At 37.8% G+C, this 11,312-nt stretch overlaps 3 protein-coding genes across 3 annotated transcripts; all 3 read right to left on the reverse strand.

The window, feature by feature from the left end:
* On the reverse strand, nt 3,365–5,443 carry LOC104763222 (fimbrin-2-like). Its single transcript, XM_010486627.2, has 8 exons — nt 5,315–5,443; nt 4,987–5,198; nt 4,731–4,886; nt 4,446–4,645; nt 4,208–4,365; nt 3,926–4,022; nt 3,746–3,837; nt 3,365–3,659 (listed from the first exon to the last, which is right to left on the reverse strand). The coding sequence occupies exons 1-8, from the start codon at nt 5,441–5,443 to the stop codon at nt 3,510–3,512; spliced, it is 1,194 nt and encodes a 397-aa protein (XP_010484929.1). The 3' UTR covers nt 3,365–3,509.
* Nucleotides 6,393–8,883, reverse strand: LOC104763223 (fimbrin-2-like). Its single transcript, XM_010486628.2, has 11 exons — nt 8,878–8,883; nt 8,733–8,771; nt 8,569–8,637; nt 8,343–8,459; nt 8,015–8,226; nt 7,759–7,914; nt 7,474–7,673; nt 7,236–7,393; nt 6,954–7,050; nt 6,774–6,865; nt 6,393–6,687 (listed from the first exon to the last, which is right to left on the reverse strand). Exons 4-11 carry the CDS (start codon nt 8,442–8,444, stop codon nt 6,538–6,540), a joined length of 1,167 nt encoding a protein of 388 aa, XP_010484930.2. The 5' UTR covers nt 8,445–8,459; nt 8,569–8,637; nt 8,733–8,771; nt 8,878–8,883; the 3' UTR covers nt 6,393–6,537.
* On the reverse strand, nt 8,885–11,306 carry LOC104763224 (fimbrin-2-like). Its single transcript, XM_010486629.1, has 10 exons — nt 11,089–11,306; nt 10,814–10,985; nt 10,669–10,707; nt 10,505–10,573; nt 10,279–10,395; nt 9,951–10,162; nt 9,695–9,850; nt 9,410–9,609; nt 9,172–9,329; nt 8,885–8,986 (listed from the first exon to the last, which is right to left on the reverse strand). Exons 2-10 carry the CDS (start codon nt 10,922–10,924, stop codon nt 8,885–8,887), a joined length of 1,164 nt encoding a protein of 387 aa, XP_010484931.2. The 5' UTR covers nt 10,925–10,985; nt 11,089–11,306.

Genomic DNA, 11,312 nt, shown 5'->3' on the forward strand with positions numbered 1-11,312 from the left:
AGCACTTCCCGCCATCTTCCATAAACGGAAGCTTGCTTAATCTTTGATGACAAAGATTCTAGCTTTGAACACAAGTGTGATCCCATCAAGTGCATGTAAACTAGTTAAGATCTCAACCAAGACAACGCCAAACCCGTAAACATCGCTCTTTACATACAAATGACCTGTTAGAAGCAACCAACATGTTCACATAACCCGTGTTGTGATGAAAACCAAAAGGACCAAGAAGAAGACGAGACGTTGTAGTACCTGTAGCAACATACTCTGGAGCTGCGTAACCTTGTGTACCCATAACCCGTGTTGTGATGTGAGATTGACTCGCGGAAGGACCTAATTTCGCCAATCCAAAATCTGATATATTTGCCTTATATGACTGTATCAAGGTAACAAACCAATTGAATGAATACCATGCTGCAAGGGTATTGACATCACCTTTGTGCAGCAAACAATGTTAAAAGTCAAACATCATCATCCTATGTACCTCAAAGAAAGAAGCAGCAAGGAGCCTATATGTATCCTCTGATACTAGCTCATGAAACTCATCAGAGTCAGAATCATCATCTTCTTCACTTCCACCACTCTCTTCCTCATCATTTGATTTCTCACTCGAGTATCCATTCTCAATCTCTTTAGCTTTACCTTCTACATCAACTGAGGGTAGATTAACCGGAGCCAACGCCATTTGCCAGATTGAGATTCCAATTGACTCCAACACAATCTGCATTTAAACAAAAATCTAAATACGACAAAAAAAAAACATTGTAAAGAAGAGAACCTGAAGTATGAGACGTTGAGAGATGTTAAAACCTTCTGCTTCAAATCGAAAAGATCCCATTCAGAAATGGAGCCATCGATGCTAGAAGAAAACAAACGACCAGAAGGCAGCCCATAGAACCAGCACGGCACCACGCAAGAGACGAGATTCTCGAACCGGAACCAATCGGATCGTCGCGCGGAACCAGCTACAGGAATTCGTTGCCGGGAGAGAAGATCAGATCGAATCGTCACCGGGAGAGAAGATCGACACAGAACCGTCGCCGTCTTCTCTCTAGAAATTTGTCTCGAGAAATTCTTTTGTTTTAACCCTATAAAAATCTTCAATCAATCAGAACATACCACGCGTCCAAGTAGACGGACGAAAAACGTCCCAAATAAAGAGACGTTTCTTCTGAATTGGGCTTTTTTTATTTATTTTAAAACGAAAAAATAACGAGGGACGATCCAAAACTACACCGATGCACATGGTCTAATAAAGTATAAANTAAGAGTTAAGACTTTAAGAGTCAACATTCTTCACCCTCAACGTTAGTCATATTTAAGAAAGTAGCATGATCTGCTCAATAAGAGCATGGGCATTGGTGTCCCCATATTTTTGGTCTCCCAAATTTAATAGTATTATTTTGAAAGGTTCTTATTTTTAGTATGAGCATTGGTGTATGTTTCTACAAGTGGTCTCATCAAATACTCTAAATGCTGAATCAACATCATATCCTTTGGCATACATATCAATAAGTGAATTGCACACAAACACATCTACCAAACCAAGAAACAGAATCTCTCCAAGTCATACAATCAAACTCTCGTATCGCAGAGCTCAAGTCTCCACATTTCATGTAAAAGTCAGCAATCGAGTTCCCCACAGAAACAAAAGACTCAAACCCTCTCTTCAACAAACTCCCTTGGATACGCTTACCTTGAAACAACCACGAGAGCTTAGCACAAGCTTTGAAAACTATGGGGAAAACGAAAGGATCGTTAAAGGGATCTCCAGCTCTCTGTATCTCTGAATACCCAGTGAGCACTTCCCGCCATCTTCCATAAACGGAAGCTTGCTTAATCTTTGATGACAAAGATTCTAGCTTTGAACACAAGTGTGATCCCATCAAGTGCATGTAAACTAGTTAAGATCTCAACCAAGACAACGCCAAACCCGTAAACATCGCTCTTTACATACAAATGACCTGTTAGAAGCAACCAACATGTTCACATAACCCGTGTTGTGATGAAAACCAAAAGGACCAAGAAGAAGACGAGACGTTGTAGTACCTGTAGCAACATACTCTGGAGCTGCGTAACCTTGTGTACCCATAACCCGTGTTGTGATGTGAGATTGACTCGCGGAAGGACCTAATTTCGCCAATCCAAAATCTGATATATTTGCCTTATATGACTGTATCAAGGTAACAAACCAATTGAATGAATACCATGCTGCAAGGGTATTGACATCACCTTTGTGCAGCAAACAATGTTAAAAGTCAAACATCATCATCCTATGTACCTCAAAGAAAGAAGCAGCAAGGAGCCTATATGTATCCTCTGATACTAGCTCATGAAACTCATCAGAGTCAGAATCATCATCTTCTTCACTTCCACCACTCTCTTCCTCATCATTTGATTTCTCACTCGAGTATCCATTCTCAATCTCTTTAGCTTTACCTTCTACATCAACTGAGGGTAGATTAACCGGAGCCAACGCCATTTGCCAGATTGAGATTCCAATTGACTCCAACACAATCTGCATTTAAACAAAAATCTAAATACGACAAAAAAAAAACATTGTAAAGAAGAGAACCTGAAGTATGAGACGTTGAGAGATGTTAAAACCTTCTGCTTCAAATCGAAAAGATCCCATTCAGAAATGGAGCCATCGATGCTAGAAGAAAACAAACGACCAGAAGGCAGCCCATAGAACCAGCACGGCACCACGCAAGAGACGAGATTCTCGAACCGGAACCAATCGGATCGTCGCGCGGAACCAGCTACAGGAATTCGTTGCCGGGAGAGAAGATCAGATCGAATCGTCACCGGGAGAGAAGATCGACACAGAACCGTCGCCGTCTTCTCTCTAGAAATTTGTCTCGAGAAATTCTTTTGTTTTAACCCTATAAAAATCTTCAATCAATCAGAACATACCACGCGTCCAAGTAGACGGACGAAAAACGTCCCAAATAAAGAGACGTTTCTTCTGAATTGGGCTTTTTTTATTTATTTTAAAACGAAAAAATAACGAGGGACGATCCAAAACTACACCGATGCACATGGTCTAATAAAGTATAAAGTTTAGTTTTTTTCGATGAAAAGTATAAAGTGAGTTGTGTGAGTGTTAGAAAAAAATGCTTGTGGCGACCGTAGCAGAAGCTCCTCGTTCGAAACGTCATTCCAATTCCTACCTGACGAGAAAATTGCAACTACGAACACAAAAATGCTTTTTATCATTGTGCTTTTGAATGGTGTAAACAGACGAGAACGAGTTTAAATAAATTGTATTGAACAAAAGTATCATTTGTTGGGAACAACAATTTTGGCTTTGAGTTTCTTTGCACTATTGATCAAAGTATTATTTATTTCGTAGTTGGATTGGATGTATGTCAATATTCGCCGATGACATTTCAATTTTTAATATTGTTTTTACACCCAAAAAAAATAAAAAATACGAATGAGCGGAAATAATTAATAACATCACATATTAAAATTCTTAAGAATATATAATTTCACCGTAAACCATATATTTATTCTATGGAGGAATCTGAAGTAGAATCGTCGAGTAGACTTCCACAGTGGTTGTCCGGAGATCCGGTAGGCTTATTAAGATGAAGAGGTTGTTTGAGAGTCCAATGCATTATACTCGCCGTCAACGTGAGCATCATCTTCTGATTCACCTGTTCGTAATATTACACACATATAAATTCGAATGTCTCACTATAGTGTTCTATTGATATTTTTAAGTGATTAGGTTTCCAAGTACCTCAATTATGTCTTCAGGGAGTAAGAAAATAGAGCAACCCAATTTCCTTGCTATGCTAATCACGTAAGTTGCATTCATCTTTTTCTCTTCATCTGTATGTTTAGTAAGTGTTGTCCCTATTAAATTATAATGTTCACTCATAAACAAACACAGAAACATAGTATTTAACAGTTCATTTACCCGTTACTCCGTTTGTAACAAGACTCCAGTTTACGGATCTTGGCTGCACCGAACTCAGCAGCTCCAAGAAAAATATCCCATCGGATAAGCTCTTTTCCTGTCAAATTCAGACATCATATCGTTACTCACACATTCTGGTTCGATAGACAAACCGACTAGGCAAAAGGATTAATACTAAACATTTGTTATTTATAAAGTAGTTCAATGCAGTTTTACAATTTCTTAAAGCAAATATTATTGAAAGGGGCCAAAGGGCCACAAATTAAGCAGGAGAGAACTTACCCTGAAGCTGTACATACGTGTTTTGCATCCATTGTTTCTCACTTTAGCATTTGCCCATTCCAATATATCAACGTCTGCTATTTCTTTGCCATTGGAATGGAATCTCAAGTTCTTAAGAAGTTGCAGGATGTTGTATCTCATCAATTGCCATAAGTATGCTGCACGGGGTTGAACAAGCCGTCATTATTATTTTAAGTTGGTTCATAAAAACACATAATCATTGAACTGGAAAACTTACCTAGTATGAGCTTCTTGTTTCCTTGAACAATGTCATTTCCGGCAATGTTAACCAGAGAGAACTTGAGCTGCTTCCCTAGTTTCACAACCTGATTACAGTTTTCTACTTTCTTGAATGGCAATTTAATGGGTGGTTTGCTAGCTACTTTCCAATTAACAATGCCTGGAGACACCTTGTCTAGTGTCTGCAATAGAATCCACCTGTTGACAAACACGTAACTCAGTGTTAAATACACATTCCACATTTCTATTAACCAGTTCTTATACTCAATGCTGAAATACTAACCCATCTCTAAGATCCTCAAACACGTTGTTTATGTATAGCAAACTATCAAAGCTGTTAATCCAAAAACGGAATGCTTTTTCTTCTCTTGAAATTTGGATGTCATCAGCTAGATTTTCCAGAAAAGATATCTGTTTCGTTTGTGTTGAAAGGCCGTTCCTGTGGGGAAATAAAGACACAGTTCTAATCTGTTAGACCAACACTAAAAATGTTTTCTTTTGACATGAACTGTTTTTGATTTTTTAAGTGTATCTTTCACCTGTGCTGGAATATATGTGCCACAAAAGCAAGATTAAGATTTGGGGAACCCTCAACAATATCCTTCGCTGTCAAGTATCTCCTGCATCCCATTCTGTCTGCGTGTTCGAGAACAAGCTTTGCTCTCTCAAATGAGCTTTTAACTGCAAAATGTGATGCATTCTTGTGCTCTGGTGCCAGGACATTTAATAGATTAGTGTAAGCTTCCGCATCCTGCAGCAAACCATATCATAAGCCATATAGAAGAGTCTATGGACCATTTACTAGAAATACTTAGTTAAGCGAACTAGTTGTACAACTCATAACTTGATATTAGAGACTTTGAATACCTTTACATCCGAGGAGAAGTTTGTGACAGTTTTCTTGTATTCAGTTTTTCTTAACTGAAAATTCATCCATCTCAATAAGATCTTCTCAGGTGGTAAACTCATCAGCTCTTCCACATCCTGTTNATCCATTCTCAATCTCTTTAGCTTTACCTTCTACATCAACTGAGGGTAGATTAACCGGAGCCAACGCCATTTGCCAGATTGAGATTCCAATTGACTCCAACACAATCTGCATTTAAACAAAAATCTAAATACGACAAAAAAAAAACATTGTAAAGAAGAGAACCTGAAGTATGAGACGTTGAGAGATGTTAAAACCTTCTGCTTCAAATCGAAAAGATCCCATTCAGAAATGGAGCCATCGATGCTAGAAGAAAACAAACGACCAGAAGGCAGCCCATAGAACCAGCACGGCACCACGCAAGAGACGAGATTCTCGAACCGGAACCAATCGGATCGTCGCGCGGAACCAGCTACAGGAATTCGTTGCCGGGAGAGAAGATCAGATCGAATCGTCACCGGGAGAGAAGATCGACACAGAACCGTCGCCGTCTTCTCTCTAGAAATTTGTCTCGAGAAATTCTTTTGTTTTAACCCTATAAAAATCTTCAATCAATCAGAACATACCACGCGTCCAAGTAGACGGACGAAAAACGTCCCAAATAAAGAGACGTTTCTTCTGAATTGGGCTTTTTTTATTTATTTTAAAACGAAAAAATAACGAGGGACGATCCAAAACTACACCGATGCACATGGTCTAATAAAGTATAAAGTTTAGTTTTTTTCGATGAAAAGTATAAAGTGAGTTGTGTGAGTGTTAGAAAAAAATGCTTGTGGCGACCGTAGCAGAAGCTCCTCGTTCGAAACGTCATTCCAATTCCTACCTGACGAGAAAATTGCAACTACGAACACAAAAATGCTTTTTATCATTGTGCTTTTGAATGGTGTAAACAGACGAGAACGAGTTTAAATAAATTGTATTGAACAAAAGTATCATTTGTTGGGAACAACAATTTTGGCTTTGAGTTTCTTTGCACTATTGATCAAAGTATTATTTATTTCGTAGTTGGATTGGATGTATGTCAATATTCGCCGATGACATTTCAATTTTTAATATTGTTTTTACACCCAAAAAAAATAAAAAATACGAATGAGCGGAAATAATTAATAACATCACATATTAAAATTCTTAAGAATATATAATTTCACCGTAAACCATATATTTATTCTATGGAGGAATCTGAAGTAGAATCGTCGAGTAGACTTCCACAGTGGTTGTCCGGAGATCCGGTAGGCTTATTAAGATGAAGAGGTTGTTTGAGAGTCCAATGCATTATACTCGCCGTCAACGTGAGCATCATCTTCTGATTCACCTGTTCGTAATATTACACACATATAAATTCGAATGTCTCACTATAGTGTTCTATTGATATTTTTAAGTGATTAGGTTTCCAAGTACCTCAATTATGTCTTCAGGGAGTAAGAAAATAGAGCAACCCAATTTCCTTGCTATGCTAATCACGTAAGTTGCATTCATCTTTTTCTCTTCATCTGTATGTTTAGTAAGTGTTGTCCCTATTAAATTATAATGTTCACTCATAAACAAACACAGAAACATAGTATTTAACAGTTCATTTACCCGTTACTCCGTTTGTAACAAGACTCCAGTTTACGGATCTTGGCTGCACCGAACTCAGCAGCTCCAAGAAAAATATCCCATCGGATAAGCTCTTTTCCTGTCAAATTCAGACATCATATCGTTACTCACACATTCTGGTTCGATAGACAAACCGACTAGGCAAAAGGATTAATACTAAACATTTGTTATTTATAAAGTAGTTCAATGCAGTTTTACAATTTCTTAAAGCAAATATTATTGAAAGGGGCCAAAGGGCCACAAATTAAGCAGGAGAGAACTTACCCTGAAGCTGTACATACGTGTTTTGCATCCATTGTTTCTCACTTTAGCATTTGCCCATTCCAATATATCAACGTCTGCTATTTCTTTGCCATTGGAATGGAATCTCAAGTTCTTAAGAAGTTGCAGGATGTTGTATCTCATCAATTGCCATAAGTATGCTGCACGGGGTTGAACAAGCCGTCATTATTATTTTAAGTTGGTTCATAAAAACACATAATCATTGAACTGGAAAACTTACCTAGTATGAGCTTCTTGTTTCCTTGAACAATGTCATTTCCGGCAATGTTAACCAGAGAGAACTTGAGCTGCTTCCCTAGTTTCACAACCTGATTACAGTTTTCTACTTTCTTGAATGGCAATTTAATGGGTGGTTTGCTAGCTACTTTCCAATTAACAATGCCTGGAGACACCTTGTCTAGTGTCTGCAATAGAATCCACCTGTTGACAAACACGTAACTCAGTGTTAAATACACATTCCACATTTCTATTAACCAGTTCTTATACTCAATGCTGAAATACTAACCCATCTCTAAGATCCTCAAACACGTTGTTTATGTATAGCAAACTATCAAAGCTGTTAATCCAAAAACGGAATGCTTTTTCTTCTCTTGAAATTTGGATGTCATCAGCTAGATTTTCCAGAAAAGATATCTGTTTCGTTTGTGTTGAAAGGCCGTTCCTGTGGGGAAATAAAGACACAGTTCTAATCTGTTAGACCAACACTAAAAATGTTTTCTTTTGACATGAACTGTTTTTGATTTTTTAAGTGTATCTTTCACCTGTGCTGGAATATATGTGCCACAAAAGCAAGATTAAGATTTGGGGAACCCTCAACAATATCCTTCGCTGTCAAGTATCTCCTGCATCCCATTCTGTCTGCGTGTTCGAGAACAAGCTTTGCTCTCTCAAATGAGCTTTTAACTGCAAAATGTGATGCATTCTTGTGCTCTGGTGCCAGGACATTTAATAGATTAGTGTAAGCTTCCGCATCCTGCAGCAAACCATATCATAAGCCATATAGAAGAGTCTATGGACCATTTACTAGAAATACTTAGTTAAGCGAACTAGTTGTACAACTCATAACTTGATATTAGAGACTTTGAATACCTTTACATCCGAGGAGAAGTTTGTGACAGTTTTCTTGTATTCAGTTTTTCTTAACTGAAAATTCATCCATCTCAATAAGATCTTCTCAGGTGGTAAACTCATCAGCTCTTCCACATCCTGTTGATCCCAAAAGTTGGAACAAAGTCAAATCTTATTCAAAAAAGTTTCATCCTTTAGTGTTTGTTTTAAACAACGGGTATCAAGACAATGAGTGACTAGTATTTACCTTGCTATCACCGACCAACTCCACCAGCTGGGGGGTTTTCTTCAAGTTAAGGTCTGCGAGCAATTGTATCTAGACAGAACATTCACACAATAAAGAATTCAAGATTAATAACACATTCGTCATAGCAAAAACAGCAAAAAGCAGTAGCAGCAATAGAGCCTCACCTTAATGATTTGAGAAATCACTCCAAGCACAAGATGACGCTGAAATAAGAGAAACAGACAAGTGTTAGTCATAACCATCAACAAAATCTCAAGATAGTGAAGAAACTGATGATAGACTAGAGTTAGAATCACAGATTCCACATACCCTTCCTTCAATNCGTTACTCCGTTTGTAACAAGACTCCAGTTTACGGATCTTGGCTGCACCGAACTCAGCAGCTCCAAGAAAAATATCCCATCGGATAAGCTCTTTTCCTGTCAAATTCAGACATCATATCGTTACTCACACATTCTGGTTCGATAGACAAACCGACTAGGCAAAAGGATTAATACTAAACATTTGTTATTTATAAAGTAGTTCAATGCAGTTTTACAATTTCTTAAAGCAAATATTATTGAAAGGGGCCAAAGGGCCACAAATTAAGCAGGAGAGAACTTACCCTGAAGCTGTACATACGTGTTTTGCATCCATTGTTTCTCACTTTAGCATTTGCCCATTCCAATATATCAACGTCTGCTATTTCTTTGCCATTGGAATGGAATCTCAAGTTCTTAAGAAGTTGCAGGATGTTGTATCTCATCAATTGCCATAAGTATGCTGCACGGGGTTGAACAAGCCGTCATTATTATTTTAAGTTGGTTCATAAAAACACATAATCATTGAACTGGAAAACTTACCTAGTATGAGCTTCTTGTTTCCTTGAACAATGTCATTTCCGGCAATGTTAACCAGAGAGAACTTGAGCTGCTTCCCTAGTTTCACAACCTGATTACAGTTTTCTACTTTCTTGAATGGCAATTTAATGGGTGGTTTGCTAGCTACTTTCCAATTAACAATGCCTGGAGACACCTTGTCTAGTGTCTGCAATAGAATCCACCTGTTGACAAACACGTAACTCAGTGTTAAATACACATTCCACATTTCTATTAACCAGTTCTTATACTCAATGCTGAAATACTAACCCATCTCTAAGATCCTCAAACACGTTGTTTATGTATAGCAAACTATCAAAGCTGTTAATCCAAAAACGGAATGCTTTTTCTTCTCTTGAAATTTGGATGTCATCAGCTAGATTTTCCAGAAAAGATATCTGTTTCGTTTGTGTTGAAAGGCCGTTCCTGTGGGGAAATAAAGACACAGTTCTAATCTGTTAGACCAACACTAAAAATGTTTTCTTTTGACATGAACTGTTTTTGATTTTTTAAGTGTATCTTTCACCTGTGCTGGAATATATGTGCCACAAAAGCAAGATTAAGATTTGGGGAACCCTCAACAATATCCTTCGCTGTCAAGTATCTCCTGCATCCCATTCTGTCTGCGTGTTCGAGAACAAGCTTTGCTCTCTCAAATGAGCTTTTAACTGCAAAATGTGATGCATTCTTGTGCTCTGGTGCCAGGACATTTAATAGATTAGTGTAAGCTTCCGCATCCTGCAGCAAACCATATCATAAGCCATATAGAAGAGTCTATGGACCATTTACTAGAAATACTTAGTTAAGCGAACTAGTTGTACAACTCATAACTTGATATTAGAGACTTTGAATACCTTTACATCCGAGGAGAAGTTTGTGACAGTTTTCTTGTATTCAGTTTTTCTTAACTGAAAATTCATCCATCTCAATAAGATCTTCTCAGGTGGTAAACTCATCAGCTCTTCCACATCCTGTTGATCCCAAAAGTTGGAACAAAGTCAAATCTTATTCAAAAAAGTTTCATCCTTTAGTGTTTGTTTTAAACAACGGGTATCAAGACAATGAGTGACTAGTATTTACCTTGCTATCACCGACCAACTCCACCAGCTGGGGGGTTTTCTTCAAGTTAAGGTCTGCGAGCAATTGTATCTAGACAGAACATTCACACAATAAAGAATTCAAGATTAATAACACATTCGTCATAGCAAAAACAGCAAAAAGCAGTAGCAGCAATAGAGCCTCACCTTAATGATTTGAGAAATCACTCCAAGCACAAGATGACGCTGAAATAAGAGAAACAGACAAGTGTTAGTCATAACCATCAACAAAATCTCAAGATAGTGAAGAAACTGATGATAGACTAGAGTTAGAATCACAGATTCCACATACCCTTCCTTCAATGATATCTTGAGTTCCTATATTAACCACAGTACACCCAATAGCCTTTGCAGAGTTTAAACAAAGCGTATGATTCTCGTTTCTCTCCCATGGATTAAGCATACTCTTAGTATTAATCGCTCGTTCATCGATTGTTCCAGGTACCGCCACATTAATAAGTTTACTACATCACAATCAGAAAACAAAACCCCAAAATCTTTATCATCATCAAAAGTAAAACATTCAAAGAAACATAGAATCTGAGCTAGGGAAGAAACTAAACTCACCAAAGCAAAACACCATCTTTTGCAACTTCAAATAGATCATTCGAAGACGGGTTAATGGGAAGGTACTTGTTTAAAAACTCATCACCAGAGAGATAATTATTGATATGAGCAACATAAGAAGACTTCTCAGAATCACTAATCGTATGCAACAAAGTCGTTGTAGCTGCTTTAAGAAACGCAGACGAGTTCTTCACACCGCTTCCGATTATAGCGTTCACATGCGC

The sequence above is a fragment of the Camelina sativa genome, chromosome 18, assembly GCF_000633955.1.
Source record: "Camelina sativa cultivar DH55 chromosome 18, Cs, whole genome shotgun sequence".
NCBI lineage: Eukaryota > Viridiplantae > Streptophyta > Magnoliopsida > Brassicales > Brassicaceae > Camelina > Camelina sativa.